The following is a 23,484-nucleotide window of genomic DNA, read 5'->3' on the forward strand; positions in this document are numbered from 1 at the left end:
ACTAGTAATGGTTCAGATAACAGAAACATATAATTCTTATTTTTATATATTTTTTTGTAAATAATTCAAAAGCAATTCCAGTGTGTTCTGAAGCTGAATAACTACGAATGTTTTGAATTCAATAATAGTATTAAACTTTTCGAAAACACACAGTCGACAGTTTGTAGAACATGTTTTATAAAACTTCAATCAAATATCGCTCAAAAATAGTGTAAAAAGAAAAGCTATAAAAAGATTCAAAGCATTTAATATTCGCATTATTTTTCCTTTTATAGAAAATAAAACTTTTTGTAACAACATCTCAATTTATACACCCATAAAACTATTGCGAATCTTTTAAAATCACTTAAATAAAACGAGTGAAAAATCATAAAGTTGATTTTTACATCTTTACACTCCATCAAAGATGTATCAACATCAAAACAAGCGGAAATCAGTTTTAAGACTATCCGCGGGGTAAACAAAATTCTCTACGATCGTCTCTTTTTCGCCATGGTTGATAAAATGTAAGAAAAAATTGAGGGGAAAAAATACCAGATACTGAAATACTTTGCATTGAAGTGAAGAAGCGGCAATGAATATTTAACGGAGAGGCATTAGTTTGCCATAAGATTTTCCCACCGCACTCAACCAGATAGTTCTTAGTGGAAATGGATCAGTAGAAACTGGCTAAAACACTATGAATAATTCAAGTGTTGGGGAAAAAAAGCTGCTTGGATATTTAAAATCACAAACGTATTTGAACATTTTCTAGCATTTTTTTTTCCTTTGGTAAAAGAAGAAGAAAGTTAAAATACGTGTTTGAAAGTTACGAAGGTAAATTGTTTCACAAATGAGGAAATTAAAATTTACATTTCCTAATTAGCGCTAATGACAATATTAAAAGATTATAATTAAATGTTTGAAATAAATAAAAGCTTTAAGTCAGATTTTTTTTAAATAACAGAACAGAGAAATATATCTGGTTATGATATTATTCGAGATCTCTTCCCATTTAGTCCAGGTCAAAAAACAAAAAGTTTAAAATGTAACTTAAATAGGCTTACAATAAAAGAGCAGCATTTAAAATGCTTTAATTACTAATAATGTACTGAAGAAATGACAAAATCTTTCATCTAAGACATTGAATCCCCCTCATATAAGAAAGCTTTAATTCACTCAACTCAATCACTAAACAATCATTTTAAATTCTTTGTAAAAAATAACGCGAAGATGTATGCGAAATTTGTAGTGCATATAACCTATATTTTTGTTAAACTATTCAGGTTATTGTTTTGTAAGCGAACACATATACATGAAATTCTTCTGATTTTGAAATTATTCATTAAAATAAACTATTACTCTAAAATATAAACTGCTGACAAACCAACAGATCTTAAAGGAATGCCATTAATTTCTAGACTGTTTTGAAAAGAAAAAAAAAACTGCAATACAAAGGATTGTCTCCAAGGATATTTCAAAATAGCATGTAGACCCTTTTGAAATACCTACTTATCTTCATTATCTATACTTCATACCTTACGTTGAAGATAATGCATTTCAAAGTTGAAGATTAGGAGTTACTAAACTAATCTAAACTCAAAATAAACTCAACGGCGTGACAGCCTATGGAATTCCAAGGCCTATTGTACCCATCCCAGTTTTCTTGACCTTGGACTCTGGTGTGTAGGAATCGATGTTCCGGTTGAATGGTCAGTCTAACATGGAACTCCCACTGTTTAGTCCCCTTTGTACTCATTTTATCGACTTAATGAAGGGATGAAAGGCTGAGTCAACCTTGACCGGTCTGAAGATAAAACCCCAAACCTGTGACATGGGATTGCGAGAAGGCTAGCATTCAGCCACCACCAAGCTTTCAAAAATTACAATTTTTATTTCAAAAATGTTTTGCCTAAATGCCGCTTCTGATCTTTAAATTAAAAATAGTAACTCTAAAATCTCTATTTTAGCAAGAGAATTTTAGTTGTTGTGGTAGGTTATTGCGATTTTTCTTTGGTATTTAGTTGCGATCAGTAATTAAAAGGTTTTAAGCTTTTCTGTATTTGTTACTGTGAATGTTTCAAATTATAATTTGTCTCTATCTAATCAGTAGATCTTATAATCAAATGTTTATATAAATCTTAAAATATAAATTATAAGTTTGTAGAAAGTTTCACTAAACTAATAATGAATTCTAAAATGAATTTCAAACATTCTCTCATCTAACGTGTCGAGGAAGATAAATAATATGAAATTTTTCAATAGATGATTTCATTTACAGTTATAAAATTTAGAATGATTAATATAATTAGATTTCGAGGAACAGTTATATTTAATAATATTTCATATAATCACGTATATGTTTAAATTTAGAAACACAAAGATGCGTATTCGTTTAAAATTTAGTTACTACAGCCATTACACACTAATATAAATTAAGATACATAATCCAAATTCTATATGTGTGACAATCATTTTACTTGAAGATATATTATGTAATCATCAAAAAATAATTTAATACATTTTAATATATATATAATTTTAATGTTAATTTAATTATAATAATTTAATTAATAATAATTTTAATTTAATTTTTCTTCACATTTTAATATGATGTTATTGATTTACCAAGATAATTACAAGAACAAAAAGTATGTTTTTGCATGTAATACACTAAATTTTACATAAGAAATATTAACAAGCTGTAAAATATTATTTGATGTATTGTAGTTAATATATTGTTTTGGCAGAAAAACATCAAAAGCTGTGTTTATGTTTTAGAACCTCCAAGAATTATAAACCACTGCTTGGAGCATGCATCTTGAAGCAGATTGCAATACATTTTTGCACTTGGTGAGTCAAAATTATTAAAAGTTAATATGCTTTAAAAGAAATTTTTCATTAACTATTTTTAAATAAACTGTTGCTTCTATGAGAAAGTAAATATATATAATACAGATATATTTTATGCTAATGTATGTATGCAATTTTAAAAAATATTATTATTGAAAAGAGATTTTTTTTCGATTCAGCTTAAAGTTTGAAAGTTCACGTAGAAAAAAAGAGAGAAACGAATGAATATATGTGTAGTTATTTCTTTAAAGTATTTATGTATTAAAATAACTCAATAAAATTTTTGAAACCATGTAAAACAAAGTTGATTGGGGATTATTAGTTATGAAAATTAATTAATTGTTAAAGAACTATTTAGAATTATGGACACTTTTCTGCATATAAAATATAATAACTATGTGTATGAGTTATTATTATACTTTAGAAAAAGAAATTTATTATTCTATTATGGAGTCTTGGGGGTTATAAGTCGTCTTGAAAAAATGTATTTATTATCGGATAAAATGTTCTTTTCCAAACCTTTTTATTAAGAAATTTTAAAAAAAACTTGTAAAGAGCAATGTTTACAATAAAGAGATAAAACTCTAAATACAACATATTTTTATCATACTTGATTAAAATGTTTTATTTTCATTACTTCTTTCAGCATAAACGCATAAGACATTTCCTTTTAAAAGCAAAATGTAAACTTTTTACTAATTTACAGCTATATTGGTTTAGTTAGACATTATTTTTCCAGTTTAGCATAAAATAGTTTTATCTACTGTTAATCATTAAAAGAAAAGCATAAAGTCTTTTCTAAAAAATATAAACATAACATTTATGAGAAATAAAATTTTTTGACTCCTTAACTAATGAAACTCTCTATCAATTGTATGTTCCTTATAACATAATTATATCACGAAAAAAATTTCAAAAGATCAGACATATAAAAAATTTTATCAAGTGAACTTCTGAATTTTATAAAGTATCATTTCTTTAAATAATAAAAAAAAATTAATTTATGCTGCAAAATATATGATTTTTAAATATAAAACTGTTTTCTTCTAAAATCTTATTGTATTTTCAAGTAAAACTTATCAGCCAACATTTTAAGTAGTAACCTATAGTAACAGAACAGTTGTCTCTTTCCATAACATTATTAACTGCGAAGTTCCTTAGCTTTGTTTTCCAATATAAATCAAAAGTATTTTATAAAAATATTTTATAATTCCATAATTTCTTTCAACCCTTTCAGACTCGATGATTCTTGCATAAATTTTATAGTTGTTAAAATTAATTGCTTTCAGAAAAATGCGGGAAAATTTACACAAGAAAATTTGAAATTGATTTATAAAAAAACAGTTTTAGTTGTAATTAAATTATTATTATTTTTTTAACAAAATTTGATTATAATTGAATTTATGAAGTCAAAAACAGGTGATCATTTGCAATAGATTTTTAATGCAAATGACCTATTTTTGGTCTTATTAATATTATAATTTTATTAATAATTAATTTCTACTTATGAAACTGGATATGCACTATAACTCATTTTAAAACATATCTTAACTTTAAACATTTCCAATAGAACCGTTAAAACTACTTCTCTGCAAACGAAATCCCTATCATAAATATTTCATTTTTACTTTTACCGAAAATTCGCTTAATTTATATTGAAGGCCAAGCTAAAATTCCCGGACAACAACAACAAAATAATATTAATATATTCCAATAAATAACATGTATTAGAATACAATAATCAATGTTGAAACCATATTTGAAAAATAATTTAAATTTGTACGTAAACTTCAAAGAGATTTAAGTCTGAAAGGGTTAGTTTTTTGATAATTATTTAAGGTAAGAAACTCGAATTTTTATTCTACTTACACTTTCAGGTCGGACGAGCATTCGAAGCAGAACATTCTTCTCTAGTTTTTCATTTTGCACAATTTTCGTCTGGACCTGTTTAAAACAAAAGAATACAGTTATAAAGTGGTGAGATTTTATTTCCAACAGCAATTATAATTGACTATTTGATCACGAATACAGAAACTCAAAAAAGGAAAGATAAAATGAAAGACATACGTAGAGATATGCTGCTTGCTATATGCAGGCTATCGAGCATGAATTGATTCGCTGCTCAAACATTTTGTTGAAATAAAAATATTTTATGCGCGAAGGGTTTAGATGTGTAATATCTAGTCTGTGGCAAATGTTGTGAAAATTTTTAAAAAGTGAAAAATTTTAGCAAGTGTATTTTACTTGCAAACACAAATTCTAAACTCAAAATTGTTGGTAAAAAGTAAAAAAAAAATTAAAATGTTTTTATCCGTAGTTATTGTAACGCTATTTACATGTTTCTCGTTTTTGTATAAATGCATAAATTGAAAATAAAATATTGTTTTTGTGTTTTTGTGTTGATTTTTTCTAATAACTTACTTTTAAATTTCAGTTTTCATCTTTCTAACAGTATGCGATTTCTAAGTAAACTTGAAAGCTAGTTATTAACAAATAATAAAATTTAGTGCTACTGATGTGCTGAAATATGCATAATGTTTTAATGATATGATAAAATATGCATAAAAACTAAATTGTTATTTATTATATACTTTTCTCAGTAGATAAAAATCATTAATATAATCAGTAATCTTTTTATACCATAATCTTGAACTGTGTGCAAAATAAAATCTATTTTCAGAGGTACCCTCTACATCTGCCTAACACATTAGCATAGAATTCAAAAACCATTACATGGTTGCTAAATGTTTTGATTTAATTAAAATTCGCTACTATTTCTCACGTTTTCTTTTCCACCAACATGTTTGAATGCGTAAGGCTTGATTATAATTTAAAAAGAGACTTGGTTATAGTTTAAAGTAACTAATAGCCAATTCATAAATTCCTTAACTTTCCTTGGTGAAAACTATTCTAACGTATACATGGCACTTGTATTAAAATAAAACAGTTACATTAATTAGGAATGGAAGTATTTGAATATCTTTATAATATTAACTTAATTAATCGATTTATTTACTTAAAGAGGAATTAGGAATGATTAAATTTATGAAATAAAGAAAATTTAAAGGCTAGGAAATATGTAATGCCTATAATGGCATCACAATTACAAAGTTGAACTTAAATAATTTTAAGAGACAAGAACTTTTTGTATTAACAAATTTTTGGAGTTGGCATTCTAATATTTAAAAGGTATTCAACACTGAAGGCATTTATTTTCTAAACTCATTTTTAATTGGTTTGTAGGTGCTTTATTCCCTAGTAATATTTTTGATTTTTTATAAATTCAGTCGAATCTTGATATTTTGAATGTTTGGATAATACGAAAAGTCTGAAACAACTACTTATTTGCTAGGTAGAAAATAGAAAAGAAAAACATCTTTAAGCTGAATTGATTTCTGTGATCCTTGAATCACAAAACATTTTTTTTAATTAAAATTATTTTTCTCTGAAATTTAGGAGAATATAAAATGCTTTCTTGAACTCTGTTCATGAATTTTTATCTTCGATTATTTCATGAAACATCCCTACAATCCCTTATTATATAGAAATTGTCACTATAAAAATAAAATTTTCTCAATCATCCATACCTAAAGAAATAGGCTTCTAAGATGCGTGCATAGATTGAATAACCATACATAAATTTAAAAAGAAATTGTTAATCTAATAAATCAAAAAGAAAACTGATAAATATGAAAAAGTAGTTACTATGAAAAGTGGTGATAGAGAAAAAATTAGAAATATTTAGGGTTTAGAGTATCGGGTGATAAATAAAATTGGAAGAAGATAACAATAATTGAGAAAAAACGTAAAACCAAATGAAGAAGCTTATGGCATAGTTTGAAGAAACTGTTTTTGAAATAAACATTAAGTAAGTTGTTAAAAATATTTGATTAAAATATTCGTTTTTCGATATCACAAAACTTTTAGTGTCTCCCTTCGATCTTGTGATACAGAGATTTGACAACATGTGTCTACTTATTCTCATAACATGAATGCGTTAGTGCGCTATGGCTGTGTAACACAAAATATACCGATTACTTAAAAAAAACATACATTCAACAAGCTTTATAAAATTGTCGTAAAATTTCACTCAGCATTCCCTTAAGTCTTTCAATAAATTTTTGCCGCTCTTTTCATTTGATTTAGTGAGTATTTTCTCAATTCACAAAATGAACATATCGGAATATTTCAAAAAAATGTTTTAATAATAGAACTTTACGACTGAATTATAGAAAGTTCAAATTGCACGTTAGGTATACTTCTATGTTTGAAAACTAAAATTACTGAATCTATCTAGATTCAATAAAATTAGTTCTTAAACATAAAAGTATCTATCTATCTATTGAATCTATCTATGCTAGAGGCGGTGGGATTAAAAAGTTTCCACCAAGTGATGAGTTTGGAGGAACGGTCAAATTTACACCGAAGGCGACTAGTTTTATGCATGAACGACTAGTTTTATGTAAGGACGTGGTCATTTTTCTTTTAGAAATTTCCTTCTATAATAAAAAGTATCAAATCTATATACTCACAGAAGAGAAAAACCAGGAGTAAATGTTTTTTCCATCCGATCCGTCAAAATGCTGTACCGTTGCTGTAAAAACATCAGCCAAATAACCACGATGCATGAACTGAAACAATGAAACAATATTATATAAAATAAATTTTTCCAACAAAACATTGTTTTTTGTAAATGACCTTAATAAGATTACTTAAAAACAACATAATGAAAAAAATTAAAATTTTTATAGCTCTTTCCATTTGAGTGTGAGAATACAGGCTATCATTAAAAAAACTTTCATAAATAAATACTGACCTCTTCTCTGGTTTTTACTTCATATTATTAAAATATTATCTATCGTAGCTTCGACTGGGGTTTGATTTCCCTATATTTACTTATATGTCTGATCGACTTACACTCTAGCCTAGTGTTCCGGTGCATTTCACAGTCAGAAAAGGTTTAATGTCTAAATTATTGCAGAATGTCTTAAGAAGTAATTTACAAAATTTTACTTACTTAATTTCTATAAAATTACTGGGTTCTGTGAATCTTTTCTTTGTGTGTTTTCATAGAAATTTTGAGTTTTAAATTCAATATAATTTTACATGAGACTCCTCATATGCAACAACCTGACAAAATGCTACAAACTGAAAGTCAAATTAAGAATCTTTATCTGGAAAATCCAATTCTGCAATATAAATTAGAGGTTCTTGCTAAAGATTTTTAAGTTATCCTATACTCGGGGTGAGATTCGGTTTCAAGTTTTGCATCGTTGAATGCATCTTTTACGAATTTTTCACGTGTGTATTTTTTTCCCATTTTTAGTTTTGATCTGAGGAATATTTCTTGAAATATTTGGATTATTCTGTGTGCTTGACAGTTTTTGAAACCCCTTTATCTGCTAAGTAAAGAAAAAATTTGTCTTACTTGACCATTGTATGATATTTTTTTCACATCAAGAGCAAAATATTGTTTTGCAGTTATCATAGCCGTTTCCTTAGTTTCCTTTTCTTCAACAATCTCTGCTGTAGTTTCAAATTCTTCTACTTCACATTGCCAAGTTGGTAACATAAAACTATATTGAATTCCTACAATAACATTAAATAAGTCAGCATCTCGACGTGTTTGTTACATTATAAAGCTTTTACAAACAAAATGACCAAACATTTCAAAGAAGAATTTAAACTTGTTTTCTCCAAACTCAGACAAGAGAAGCACCGTAAGTGTAAATCACCGACTACGTTCCATTTCAAGAAAACGTTTGACATAAAAAGTAACAGATTTTATAAAATTGCTATTTTTGCACTAAATATGCGCTATCTTTCTTTAATTGTTGGCAAATTAATAAGTGGTTAAAATTAAACTATCGGTATTCAAAGGCTCCTCGCTCCGGTTCAACTTAACGGATCCAAGTTAAACTTCAAATATATTCTATTTAAATAATGAGACCGAGATTTTCATTGAAGAAAATGGTTTTAAATTTCACCATTAGGTGGTGCTGTAATGCAGTAATAAGAAAGATAGCAGCTCAAAATTCAACGAATAAAAGAAACTCATTCAGTTGGTCAACATTAGGCATTTACGGGTGCAAGTATGAATTTGCATATAGGTTTAGCACTATAGCGCTATCTATTGATGAAAATTCTAATTATTTAATTTTAATGGCATTAGATCATGGGGTCACCATGATCTAATTGATAAATTCTCGAAGTTTAATACCAATCCTCTCAAAGCGACAGGGGCTCGGAGCCTCTTAGTACCTTCAGTTTAATTTTAACCACTCTGCATTTTTAACCAGATTGTTTCAATCATGAGTATGTTGAAATAGTTTAAAAAATCCTTTTTGAGATTCTGCTGCTTCTAATGACGCTTGGTCAAGCCAAGCTCTTCAGCCATTTGCCTTTTGCGAATTAAGTCAGGAAGATGCGACTTTTGTTTGACAAAAGATCACCGCAAGGATGAAAGTGCGTCATTGCTCAAAACCCCTCATATATATGGATACAATCATTCATGTGACCATTTCCTCAATTTAGACGTATATCTGAAGGAGAAATTTTCTCCAGATCCTTGTACCAGATCCTTGTTTCCTGCGATCAACCACAGGACTTTCGATTCATCAAATTTTACGAGCACGTATATCTTCCGTACTCAGTGGGTCTTAGCAGAATTGAGGATCGAACCCCAGCCTCTCCGGACCAGAGCCCTATTCTCTTTTGTATATAATTAAAAAAATGTATTTTTAAATATTGCAGTTTCAGTTTGGTTTAACCCTTTCAGGGGCAGTGGTATAGAAGCTGGCAACTTATTTTCGACAGCAAAACTATTATAATTTAAGTGGTTGTAATAACCACTAAAATTGTAATAACGGGGAGATGACCACAGCTCTATCGGTGTTTCTTGACAGGATTTTAATTTTGATTCAAACTTTCTGCCTTGCACAGAGTTAAACAATTATGCGATATTTCTAGAAGTAACTTTTCTACTTGAAATTTTATAATTCTCTCTAATTAATGAAATAATTTTGTTTTAAAACATTTAATCTTTTATCTATTTCAAAACTGGAAAAAAATGATTGATTTCATTTCTTGACTCTCAAAATATGAAGGATAGTTTAAATTTGGAAAATGCATGGGCAGTCAAAAGTTTAAAAAATCAATGTTATTTATCAATATTTTTAGAAATTTCGCCATATCTCCGGGATTCTTTAATTAAATAAAATGCATTTTGCCCAAAATCATGAAAACAGTTTATTTGAAAACATTTCAGTGAAGAAAAAAATTTAAAAAGTTTAGCACTGTAAGGTGAACAAATTTTATATACTTTTAAACTATTAAATCTTATGTAAAAAAAACTAAAATATGAACTGAATTGATTGATTAGTTCATGGAAAATGAAAATTTTTATGTATGACTTATTAATACATTTATATGCCTTAGACTTCTCAGGATGTCCCCTAATCAATGGCCTTAATATACATTTTTAGAATAGTTAACGAAATCATTATTAAAATTTGACAAATTACTATTGAGAGAAGCTGTATATCAAATACACCGAAATCAATTTCATTGCCAAAAGATTCTCGAAGGAGTTTTTAATAAACGACTTAAATCTCACCTGAGTTCCTTCCGGCAATTAAACTGGAATTATTATTACTATTATTAAATAATAATACTAAAAATTAACTAATTAATATCACAATAATTTATATACAAATTAATTCTAAATAATTTATTAACTGAAATTTTATTAATTGATAATAATGTAGTGAAATGTCAGATTGTGATAATGTTTTGAGTGTATAAATGTTTAAATTTCCTTCTATTAATTTTTACAAAAAATTATATTAAAGACGTTAAAAAAGTATATATTAAAGACGTTGATTACTGAAACCTTTATATATGAGTTGCGTAGTAAATGTATGAAAGTAAATAATTATTTTTAACTTATAACATAATTTTAAATAAATATTTTTAGTGAATTCGGAATTCAATAACCAAATCGAAATTTTTGTATCAAAAAAAATTTTTTTTTAAAGAAGAATTTTACGTATTTTTTTAATTTATTCTGAATATTTAAATTTAATATTTAGCCAGTTTATAGGGCTGAATCTAAAAGCAAAATACTTTTTATTATACCATTATTAAACGTTTGCCGAATTTTAATAAATTTGCATCAATGAGTGCATAGTTGAAAATTCTTTATTTTTTATCAGATAAACGTTTTGGTCAATTAAATTTTAAATCTGTGAAGTGTTCATTTAAAAAAATTTCAATAACAGCAGATTAACAATTAAAATTTGTATTTTATACATGAGCTCTTTACATAGGAGTTTATATAGCAGTTGCGTAGTAATTGTATAAAATTAAATAAATAATTTCAACCATTTACAAAATTTAAAATAAACATTTCTATTAAAATCAGAATTGAATAATTAAATCAGAATTTAATAATCAAAAAAGAATCTTCTTTCTAAGGAAGAATTTTGAGTTTTTTTAATTAATTCTAAGTAATTGAATTTAATATTTAACCCTTTTATTAAGTTGAAAACTCGTTATTTTTAGTGGGTAAACGTTGTGACCAATTGATTTAACTTTATTATCTGTTCCTTTTAACATAAAATTCTGAATAATTTCTAAAAAAATTGTATTTACAATATTTTTCACTCTTTTTATTAAAAATATTTAACCTCCCCATGTACTAAGTTAAAAAAGTAATTGTTGTTAATTGCTACCATGAATTTAATTCTAATCTCACGGAACGCCTAAGAAAATGTTTAATAATAATACAAAATAGTACAAACTCTACGAAAACCCCATATAACCAGTACTGTACTATATTTTTAGTACAATAAATAAATAAGAAGAAGTCACTTGTTAAATAACTTTTTATACGTAATATGTTTAAAATTTAAAAACTATATTTTTATAAACTACTAAATCTAAAACTATTATTATTATCTTTAGAAAATAGTTAGAGAAACAATCTCTCAGACATATTATCAACGATAAAACTTGGTACTAATATCCTTTAAAATAAAGGCATTTTAAGGTATAAAATTAAGCAATTTAACACCAATAAATTTGAAAAAAAGTAATAATCTTGCTCTTCAAAATGTACTCAACCATAAAATAAGAAAAGGATATATTTTATGAGCATGGATGGGGACGAAGATTATGTCATCAAGCTCAAAAATAAGTACTCACTCTTCTGTACTAAATGGCATCGTATGATAAAATATAAAGATTTCTTGTAAACACTGTTATTATTGAGTTACAGAACAGTCAAGTTGCGAGAAATGTATTGAAGCGAAAGCCTATCTACAGAAGGCAGAACACACTACCAAATAACATCGTGGCCATCCGATAAGGTCGTAAAAATGACGAACGTCTAGCCTTAGGTGATAGGAAGAAGTGAATCCCTTCTTCAAAAAAAAAACTTTACCCTTTTTCTTTTTATATCTGTTGACATTTGACTGAAGAAAGCCTTAGGGTAAAATAAAATTTTTTACTTTCATCGCAAAGCTATTTCACATAAAAACATTTTTCCTTACTTGAATTGAAGTCATGTATTACAGAAATGCCTTTTGCTACTACTTTGTCTTCTGCAGAATCTTCAATTTCACTTAGAGGATCGTGGTAATCAACTCTGGAGATTCCGGCTGGGTAGTCATAATAAACCTGTAAGAAGAGAATAAATAGTTATTTTAATTTACTCATACATATTTTAATTTACTCATGCATATTTTAATTCAGAAACACACTGCACTTTACATAAATCTTGTTCTAGTTCATATTTTTCTCCTACTTAAAATTCAACGGGACATTATCACTAGGCTTTGATATTATTTGAATAACTAATTGCTTTTCAAAAATTATATTTTCTGATTGTTTGTATCATAGGTTTTGTTTCATTTGTTTCATAAATTTTGTTTCATTTCACAGATCTAGACATGAAGCCCTTCCAAATCGAATGGCAAATTTAGTTTCTCTGTTCAACATTTAGTACTCTATATCAAATATCTTATAATATCTAGTTTCATAGCAAATGTCTACAGCATATTATGTTCGTCTTTCCGAGTTTTATACATATATACATTCACATATGAGCAAGCTTTCGAGCTTTTTTGTACTATATATTTTGTGGATATTTTTCTTTTGTGTTGTGTTTAGATGATATTTCAATTATTCACGATTGCCTGATATTCTGATATTTAATTTATAGTTTCTCCATGCATATATATATATATATATAATTATATATATACACCGAAGAACAATTACATTATGGCCACCCTCCATCTATAACAATGGGCTCGCCCAGGTTTTCATGGTTTCTCGCCCAGGAACAATGTTTTCATGGGGCACATTAGGATCCATAATCCTCAAAGAACAATCCCTGACGCCTGTAAGCTACTTGAGCATAGTTGCAGACCAGGTTCATCCATTCATAGCAACAGTTTTTCCTGCGGGGGATGGTGTTTACCAACAGGATAATGCAACATGTCATAAAGGTCGATTCGCCATAGATTGGTTCGAGGAACATTCCAGTGACTTTCAAGTCATGTCTTGGCCCCCAAATTCATCTGACCTTAATCCAATAAAGCATTTGTGGCCCTACTTGGAAAACCAAATTCGTGCTGCCACGCTAACCTCTCGCAATGTGACGGAATTGCAAGACCCGTTGGTGAGTGCTTGGTACCAGATACCTCAGACTACCTATCAGCACCTTGTGGAATCAATGCAACGGCGGGTGCTAGCAGTTTTAAAGGCTAAAGGTGGTCCTACATGTTATTAGCAGGTTGGTCATAATGTAATGGCTCTTCGGTGTATATATATATATATATTTATTTATTTATATATAATTTTCCGAAAACATGTTTTTCTTACTCTTAAGTATATAGATTTCACAGAATCATAAACAAATAAAAGTTTTTAAATTTAATAAATTAAGTTTGAATATATGTTCTTTAGGATTAGAATATAATTTTATTAATTTTCAAAACAGTTTTCCCTCAATAAACTGATGGCGATTTCAGTAGCTTTAATCTAGAACCTTGGAAGTATCAGTAATTCAATAAGATGTATAAATTAATTTAGATTGCTTAGATAAGTAGAATATAAACAGATTAACTTATCGATTCTTAAACCTTTCGCCAAGCATGAAAAGGGAAGCACTTTAATTTATTTAACTTAAAATAGCGAGCTAATATTTTAAACCTTTGGCCGTGAGATATTTATTAGGTAAGAATACACGCATTAATAAATTCATTACGAAACAAAATTTTATAAAGTAACTCATTTTTGTGCTGTTTTCAGCTTATTAAATTATATTTTTTTCTAAATAAAATAAAGTCGACAGAAAAATTTTCAATGTTTTGTTCTTAACAAGTCACTAGTTCTGTTGATTTTTCAATCTAAATCAGTCATGAGCCATTTCAAGTACAAAAATGCACTACACTTACGAAAATACGAAATTCTGTATTATTTTGATGTACTTATTCCCACCGAAATAAAAAGTATTATCAAAACTAGTAAAATATGCCGAACTTCATCGTGTTACTGGCTCTATGTAAACAACAAAAATCTCAGTAATCACTTTGGTAATGATTTCGATAAAATTAAGAATAAAATATTATTTTATGATATGTAATAAAGTTTGAGAAATATGACAAAATTTGGCGATTTTTCTCATGACGCATTAGAACATGGCATAAAAACCACTTATTTGCTTAAATTCACTTTTCAATTCTTAATTTTGAAAACCTGAATTTCAGACAAACCGTTATCATATGAACAGGGCAATTGCTAAATCAATGGTTTAAATACCACACATTTCGGTTTTATTAACCAGAATTATGAGTTTTTTTTTCTCCAGAAATGCCATTTCCATACCGTAATATAAAACTGAGTTATTTTAAAGAAGAAAGCAAATTATTTTCAGTGTATGTATGAAAATAGGAACTAGTTTAGACAAATAGAATATTTATGTTACTTATTACTCAGAATTTTTCTTTACATTTTGTCTGATTGAAAAAACCGCATTACACTTTCATACGTAGTTCATACGTCTGTGAGAGAGACGCTGATTGGTTGTCTGCAGGATTCGAATCAATTTAAGTCAGGTGGTACATAGTAGGATACTCTAATCACCATAGTTGTACAGCGAATAACCCTACTGGAAGAATAACCCCCCTAAATAACTTTTGATCTAATGATTGGATCGTCACGTTTTATGACTCAATCTTAATAGCTCGAAGGGTGATCTCGCATATGCTAATTAATTAATGCAGACATTATTTTAAGTTATGAAATTAGACGCAAAAACGCATTTTCTCTGAATAAACATACTTTCTTTATGATGGATTCGGATTTCTGATCATCGTAACATGGGAAATAACCGCAATCTGGGAAATATCCCAATTGTTTGGTCCGGAAAGCAGACCAAAGTTTGGACACCCTTCATGTTAATATTAATTTCTGCAAATTTCACCCTATCTTGAACTTTTTAAACGGATTGAAAAAATTTTGCGCACATTTATAAAATTCCTTTAATCAAAGATAATTACAGGCAAAATACAGCTTTTACTAAATATTTATTTATTTATTTATTTATTTTTTTGCTAAATAATAGTCGAAAACTATTTGGATAATAATTTATACAATTTTTTACATCATTTTAATAAAGGCAATTTTAAGTGGCAAAATTCAAAATTTGAACGAAATCGGTCGAATAATGCAGAATTGCTAAATTGAAATTTAAAAATACGACTTTTCAAAATTCAATTTCACTGGAACTGCTTTACCAATTTTGCTCAAATTTTGAATATTGCCATGCAAAATTATATTGTATAAAATTATGTAACAATATGTATAACTCACAATTCAAAAGTTTTCGAATATATTAATATTAAATGATAAAAAAATAATAAATATTTACTGCAAGCTATTTTTGCTTTGAATTTATCTTTGGATAAAAAAAATATATATATAATTGTGTGAAAGATATGGCGAAATACGCAAAAAGCAAAAAATGACATCTAAAGCTTTCAAATTTTAAATCGCTCTTTTAACCAAACAATTTAGACCATGGCACGCTAGTATATATATATNACACAGGTGGGCATTGGAGAAAAAAAAAGTATTTTTAGTGTATATATATATATATATATGATACTCCCAATCCCAAGTTTTTCTTACACAAAATGTTTGCAGTTAGACACCATTATTTTTTTTCTTTTCCTCTTTCTATACTTTTGCTTACAAAAAGGGGTAAGTAATACGTTTATACGGAAAATAATCGGGTACGGAACGTTTCGTTTATACAAAAAAAAAATTTAAACTTTTCAAAATATTTAACTAACACGGATGTAAAGAAAAACTGAAGCATAAAATGGAGAGATAAATAAAGCAGCTGGTACATTTTAACGCTTTAACTGCAAATTACTTGAAAGCTATCATTAAACAGATCGTTATATGAAACTAGACATTTAATTAATAGCAAGATATTCAAAGGTAAGAATAAAACTTTTTGTTTTAAAAAACGACTTTTCAATGCAATTTTTCAGATTTTTTATATAATTAATAGGTTTATCATTAGAAATTATTTAGCCATAAATCTTTGCACCCATTTAAGTTTAATATTGTGTATTATATATACCCTTCAAAACGAAAATAACATTTTTTCCGAAAAGAAATAATCTTTTAGAGGGTTGATCTAAAATTGCACTAAGAAAGTTTTCAACAAAAACAAATTTTGTCAATTCCCTTTTTTTAGGTTTTTTTTTCATTTTAGAAGACGCAATTCACAGTTGGATATTCAAAAAGAAGTAACAAAAGCAAAATTTCTATTTTAGTTTTGAAAACAAACTTTTATCTTAGGACATAAAAGCAGCCTTTCTTTTTTTCTTCACTCGTCTAGGAATGTGTACATCGTAAACTTAGAAGAATACCTTAAGCTGGTACTATTTACGCTGTATTTTATTTTATGCATCGACTTTCTTACTGTTTTGTAGCACTTTTTTACGTTCCTTACATACCACTCAATTCCCAGACAAAAAGTCTAGCCTTTTAAAGACATAAATTTTACTTTCTATTAGAAAAAAGATTCTTTCGTGTCACAGAAATAAAGTTTATATTTCTAAATTTTCTGCAACGATCGTAAAAGCTAGCTAATTTCAATACTTCCAATTTGCTGAAAAACTTAATGTCCTGGCAAAACAAATAATGCCGCCTATTCAGGGAGCAAAATTAATTCTTCTGGTATGACATGGTCCAAATAGGAAAACTCTAAGGGTTTAAACTTATTTACTTGGATTAAATTACTTGAGAAGTTAAGTTTATCATTTATAGGATGTTTTAAATTTATTTTATGGAAAAATGCAAATCGGAATCTAAATCATGTGCTCATATTTTGAAACAATAACGTTGTCAGAGACGTATTAAATAATGATGCAATAACACTTCTAGAGATGCAAATTATTTAAAATGCTAAATCGAAATTTTTTAAAAACTTGAGCCGAAATTCCTTAAAATTTGCTTAAAGACTGTACAGGACATTGGAAAACGGGAAGATTTTTTTAGCTCCAAAAAGTTTCTTTAGCATACGGTAAAATGTCCTGGTAAAATGTCCGTTCTGAACGGTAATAGCAATTCAGAAAAAATACTCAATTCTGGTTAATAAAACCAATATATACGGTATTAAAATCATTATGTATTTGTCATGTAGTAACGATTCACTGAAATTCTGGTTTTCAAAACTATAGTTTCTTTTACCAACATTTATTAAAAAATGCATAACTGAAAAACAAATTTGACCGAATAAATGGTTTCTATACCAGACTCTAAGGTCTCATAATAAAATTAACAAATTTTACTTCCGTTGTCAAAATTTATCACACGCTATTAAACAATATTTTATTGTTCATTTTAACAAGATCATTAAAAAGAGCTTCTGTAAAAATTACTAGGCCTTTTGGTGTGCACATAAGTCCAAAAACACGTCAAAATTTACCATATTCTGGTAGTTTTGAGTATACTTTCTTTCTCAGTGTACTTTAAAATGTTTGAACCCATAGGTTTAAGCGAAGAAATAGCTAAGTACTAAAAAATAACTAAGTACTAAAATTTTGTATTTTCGTGCAGTTTTTTACGGTACAATGTGTGCACCAGTATAAGTTTATAAGCTTATTTTCATCAAAGCTTTATTAACAAAGAGAATAACAAACCATTTTGACTCTTAACCGTAAATCTAATATAATCTATTGCCCTTTACTATGGATATAACGTTATTTGATAACATTAATTATAATTCTTAATATTAATTCCACTATCTTAATTTTAATTCCAAATTTTTCAATATTATTATAGTTATTTGTGAAGATTTCAATATTATTCTCATTATATTTTAAGATTTTTTTTTAATATTTAACCAATATTGAAATTGATATCAACATAAACTAATTTAAAAATACATACTGAACGATGAGAGACAAAAGGAATAACTTCGGTTCTAGTTTCAAACATCATCAATTCGCCGTCATATGAAAAAAAATCTGGAAACTCGGGTGGTTTCACATCCTCTCTGAAGCCTGGGCAATATACATCTGCTGGTGGCTGTAAATTAAAATTAATAGATTTATTAAGATATTCACCTTTACAAAGAGTAAATATTTACACAAATTAATATTTCTAATTTGAGTTTTTTTAAGGAGAAAAAATTTAAATATTTTTACGTTCACTTTTATTCATAATTCAACCATATAAGTCGAAACAAACTCCTGGTGAAATACAAGAGATCAAAATGTTTTAAATATGCCTTGTAAACGCGTTCAGAACACAGCGAAAAATTCCGGATCGAAGTACAATAAAAACGGCACTCAGGATACAGGTTATTTTTACCATAAAATCCATTTTTACGAAACAAAAAATGTGATGTACTGAAATTTTTACTGTAAATATTACCGTATACTCGCTGAATCATTCTAATTTAATAAATACTATAAAAATTATTTGTATAATATTTTACGATGAAATGGATTTTACGGATACTAAGTGCCGGCATTTTATAAAGTATAAACCTTTCAAAATTTACAATCTTTCAAAAAATGCATATACATTTTTAAAATAAAACAGCGAATATACGGAAAACTAAACAATAAAAAATCATTTTTACAATAACAGTTTCACACCCACTGTCACTTTTAAGCATCACAATTTCCAAATATTATTGGGTTTCCTAAGTAATTGGTTCTCCAAAATTTGCGTCCGCTGAATATTTTCGATTTTAAATTGCATAGTAAATAAAATTCTCTTTATTATCCTTTGTATAGTAGTTTTCGCGCTGATAATAATAAACTTTTTCGAATGATTAACGTTTAGATGGCAGTTAATAAAATGAACAGAATGTTTAAGAAATAAATTAATAAATTTTAAAAAAAACTTGCATATTTAAAAAAATCATGGTAAATGTATACCAATTAAAAATGAATATCTTTTAATTATGATATGGTAGAATGATATGGTATATGGACTGAATGATATGGTAGGAAGAGAAATTTAAAATAATAAGAATGACATCATGCTATTTTTATCTAAACAAAATAGGGAATTTTAAGAAAAAACACATTTAGAAATATCCAGGGTTAAAGAAAACAGTCTGATACTATTTAGTCTAACAGAAATTTACGTTTTAGATACTTGTGACTATTGTTTATGTACTATAGAACATTACTCATATACATACATGCATAGACTCATGCGCATGCATACATCCACTCATATACATACATACATCATTTATACATGAACATACATCCACACAGTGACAAAATAAGAAACGAATAACTTTTGATCAAATGATCCGATCTTTATGTTCTAGGACTTAATATTAATAATTTGAAGAAGTGACTTCAAGTATACTAATTAATTAGTCCGTACGATATTTTAAATTACGAAATCAGGCACAAAAATGTACTTTCTCTGAATAGACATACCTTTCTTTTTTATGTATTTGGATTTCTGACCCCCGCAATATAGAGGTAGCCGCAATCTGGGAAATATGTTACCAATAGTTTGGTGAGTAGAGAAGTTCAAAGTTTGGACATCTCAATGCTAATTTTACTTTATACACCATATTTTGAGAACTTTTTAAGTGAATTGAAAAAATTTTGCATACAATTTAAAATTCATTTATCCCAAGATAATTTCATGCAAAATATAACTTTTAGTAAATATTTATTATTTTATATAATGATATTCAACTGTAAGGTAAACAAATTTTTACATCATTTCAAAGAATGTAATATTTTAAATGGAAAAATACAAAATTTGAGCGAAATCGGTAGAATTGATTCTGAGAAATCGAATTTTAAACATATGCCTTTTTAAAAATTTGATTTTTTCCAGAACTATTCGATTGATTAGGATAAAACTTTGTATTTGGCCATTTAAAATTACATTATTTGTTTCGTTTATTATTAAATAAAATAATGAAAAATAATAAATATTTACTAAAAGTTTTATTTTGCATTTAATTATCTCTGGATAAACGAATTTTACGCTTGTAGGCAAAGGTTTTTCAATTCACTAAAAAGTTATCGAGATATAGTGAAATACGCAAAAAGTAAAACTAACTTTAAGGGGTTCAAACTTTGGAACACTCTCCTGACCAAAATATTGAGGCTACCCCCTATATATTGGGGATCAAAAGCCTAATCCAACGAAAAAAAGGTATGTTTATTCAAAGAAAGTCCGTTTTTGTGTCTGATTTCGTAACTAAAAATATCGTCTACACTTAATAAATAAATCCCTGACATAGACTCATATACATGAATGCATAGCTTCATATACATACATACATCGTTTATACATAAACTTACATACGTACATACAGATGCATGCAAACTGTGTGAGTCCCATACCATATTTTAAACTTTACAAAAAACTAAAAACTATTTTAAGAACTGAATCAAGAAAGTTACATTAATGACATCAAACAGTCCTATTTTGTGAAAATTAAACAGAAGGAAATAAAAATTTAGATTAATAATTTAAAATCTTTATTCCGCACAATATTCATTGAATCTGTAATAACAACTTAAAAGTATTTCAGAAATAAAACTTAACCGTTTAGAGCATCAAGTTTTTTGTGACATTTAAATCTACGAAAGTAATTTATCTATTGCTGTTTACTAATGCGGTATTGAAATAAATATGGAACTGAAGTCGGTTTTTAAAATAAAAACAAAGATGAGTAAATTGAAGCCTAGAGATCTTTATATATTCTCCACTTTGCAATTTATTCATTGCCTTATCCTATGCCGAAGATGTTGAATTAAATTTATTGTTTAGATACTTGTGACTAACGATTATATGTAAATAGTAAATAACTCATATACATACATTCATAGACCCATATACATGCATCGTTTTTATACATAAACATACATACTTACATACATATACATACAAACAATGTGAATCTCATACCATACTTTATACTATACAAAACACTAAAAACTATTTTAAGAACTGAATTTCAAAAAGTAACATAAATGATATCACTACAAAACAAATGAAATAAAATTAAAATAAAAATATGACCACCGAAGCCGACGTCTTCAGGGGGTACCGGCCCCGGTAGCCATTAAATTACTTTTACCCGGTAGCCATTACTTTTTTCTGAAATTTCTGCTGCTTCTTAGCGCGTTTTTTTCAAAGAAGTTTTATCCTTTTGATCTTAATTATTAGTGTTTTCTTTCAATAAATGATATCACCTATTTCGTTAAAATTTAACATAAGGAAATAAAAATGTAGATTAATATTTTAAAATCTTTATTCTACACAATATTCATTGAATCTAAACTAACAAATTAAAAATATTTAAAAAATGAAACGCACAATTTAAAAGACTAAAAACATTTTTTGCGATACTTAAAATTTCCAAATTAATTTATCTATTGATGTTTACTAATGCGGTATTGAAATAAATATGGAACTGAAGACGGTTCTTAAAATATAAACAAAAATGAGCAAGATGAAACCTGGAGATCTTAATATATTCTCCACTTTACAATTTATTCGTTGCCTTATCCTGCGCCGAAGAAGATGAATAAAAACTCCATAATACACCAGAGGTATGCAGATGAAGTCTAAGAGAAGGCAAGTCTCTTAGAATGAAAAGTTGGCGTTTAATGCCCGATTCTTAGATACAGTAAATCATTGCGTTTTAAGCCGTGAATAATAAAAAGCTTCTACGAGAGGAAGTTTTGAGCTTTTATTTAATCCAGTGAAATCGTTGAAATTCTATCCAAAATACATAAAAATAAAATACTTTTAAGCAAATTAAGTACATCTAAGAAATTGCTTAATTCCGATGTGGAATGAAAAGTAAATAAATTCATTGTTTAAAGATACAAAGGAAAATATCTCGCGCGTTTAAGCTAGCATAAAAAATTTAGTAACATTTACTCCAAAATCAAAAAATATTCTTGTTTTTTTTGTTTTTTTTATTATTTGCTGAGATTTTAAAGTTTTTTTCATGTATATTTCACATAAGGGAATATTTTTCTAACACTTATTTTGCATGTTTTTATTGTTAACCCATTATGTCATTTTTTTGCACGTCTGAAATAAACACAAAAAGCATCTGCCTTTCTTCAAAAGAATTTTGAAGGACAATTTCGGCAATTATTGCAGTCTTGCGTAGGTAGTTTTTCCGATTTGATAATACAAACTCTGCAAAAAAAGCTCACTTTGACCAATCTAGTGAGAAAGAAAAAACAAAAAAGATCACCAATTAAGTTATTTGAGTCGGTGGAGAAAAATTTTCATTTAGTAAATAAGGGAAATTGGATAACCAAATGGCAGAGACTACTTTTGAAGACCCAGGCTTGTAACGGGCAGTAGTGCCTTAAAAGAAGAAGAGGAATGAAAGCTTGTAGAAATTTTAATTTCACCTAAATTAATTTTGCCTTCAAAATCGATAACATATACGCATTGCAGCGAAGATGAATTTCAAAATATTGAATTCAATCAAATATATGTCATTCATGATTGCTATACAAATGTAGTTTATTATTTTTCTGAAAGATATAAAAATTTTGCTAAGAGAATGTAAAATTTTAACATGTATAAATTTCCGATTTAAAATTTTGGAAGAATAAAAATGTAATACATTTAACTTGATAAAATTTTAATGCATTGACCTGTTCTAGAGCAAACGTTAAGCTTTATATAACATTATATATATATATATAGTAAAAATTATTTACATATAGGATATTTATAAAATAGTTATTCATGTAGGATATTTTTAGAGAAGAAAAATTAGGAGTAAATACATGCCGACCCTAAGAATGAGACATAATTTAATTCTGAAAATTACCTGGAAGTATATATCATCAGGCATACTTGCTTGAAGATTGTCTATTAAACCAGTAACAAAATCACCGTCGATTTGAGCTTCCATACTAACAGGTAGTCTTTTATTTTTTGTATCGTTTCCAGGATTTTTCCAGTCAACTTCTGAAATACAAAAACTCCATTTATATCTAAGATCTTAGGTTAAAAAAATAAAAACAAGAGAACTGCTTAAAAAATTGTTATTGGTTAATTAGATTTAAAATACCAAGGTACAATATGCACAATAATTTA

The 23,484-nt window shown here is 27.4% G+C and overlaps 2 protein-coding genes across 4 annotated transcripts in view; one reads left to right on the plus strand and one right to left on the minus strand.

Moving 5' to 3' along the window:
• LOC107448561 (protein artichoke) overlaps positions 1-2,936 on the plus strand; it is an 89,494-nt gene extending 86,558 nt beyond the window's left edge. For both annotated transcript variants that reach the window (XM_016063809.3, XM_071187829.1), the window contains exon 6: positions 2,761-2,936. In XM_016063809.3, the coding sequence (XP_015919295.1) occupies positions 2,761-2,804 (44 nt within the window). In that variant the 3' untranslated portion in view covers positions 2,805-2,936. The remainder of the gene's footprint in view (positions 1-2,760) is intronic.
• The window catches only part of LOC107448563 (uncharacterized), a 181,557-nt gene that overhangs the window by 132,259 nt on the left and 25,814 nt on the right, over positions 1-23,484 (minus strand). For both annotated transcript variants that reach the window (XM_043048708.2, XM_043048709.2), the window contains exons 5-10: positions 23,216-23,355; positions 18,307-18,444; positions 12,384-12,510; positions 8,261-8,421; positions 7,365-7,463; positions 4,702-4,776 (exon numbers count right to left, since the gene is read on the minus strand). In XM_043048708.2, coding sequence (XP_042904642.1) covers positions 4,702-4,776; positions 7,365-7,463; positions 8,261-8,421; positions 12,384-12,510; positions 18,307-18,444; positions 23,216-23,355 — 740 coding nt within the window. The remainder of the gene's footprint in view (positions 1-4,701; positions 4,777-7,364; positions 7,464-8,260; positions 8,422-12,383; positions 12,511-18,306; positions 18,445-23,215; positions 23,356-23,484) is intronic.

Source organism: Parasteatoda tepidariorum, chromosome X1 (genome assembly GCF_043381705.1).
Source record: "Parasteatoda tepidariorum isolate YZ-2023 chromosome X1, CAS_Ptep_4.0, whole genome shotgun sequence".
NCBI classification, from domain to species: domain Eukaryota; kingdom Metazoa; phylum Arthropoda; class Arachnida; order Araneae; family Theridiidae; genus Parasteatoda; species Parasteatoda tepidariorum.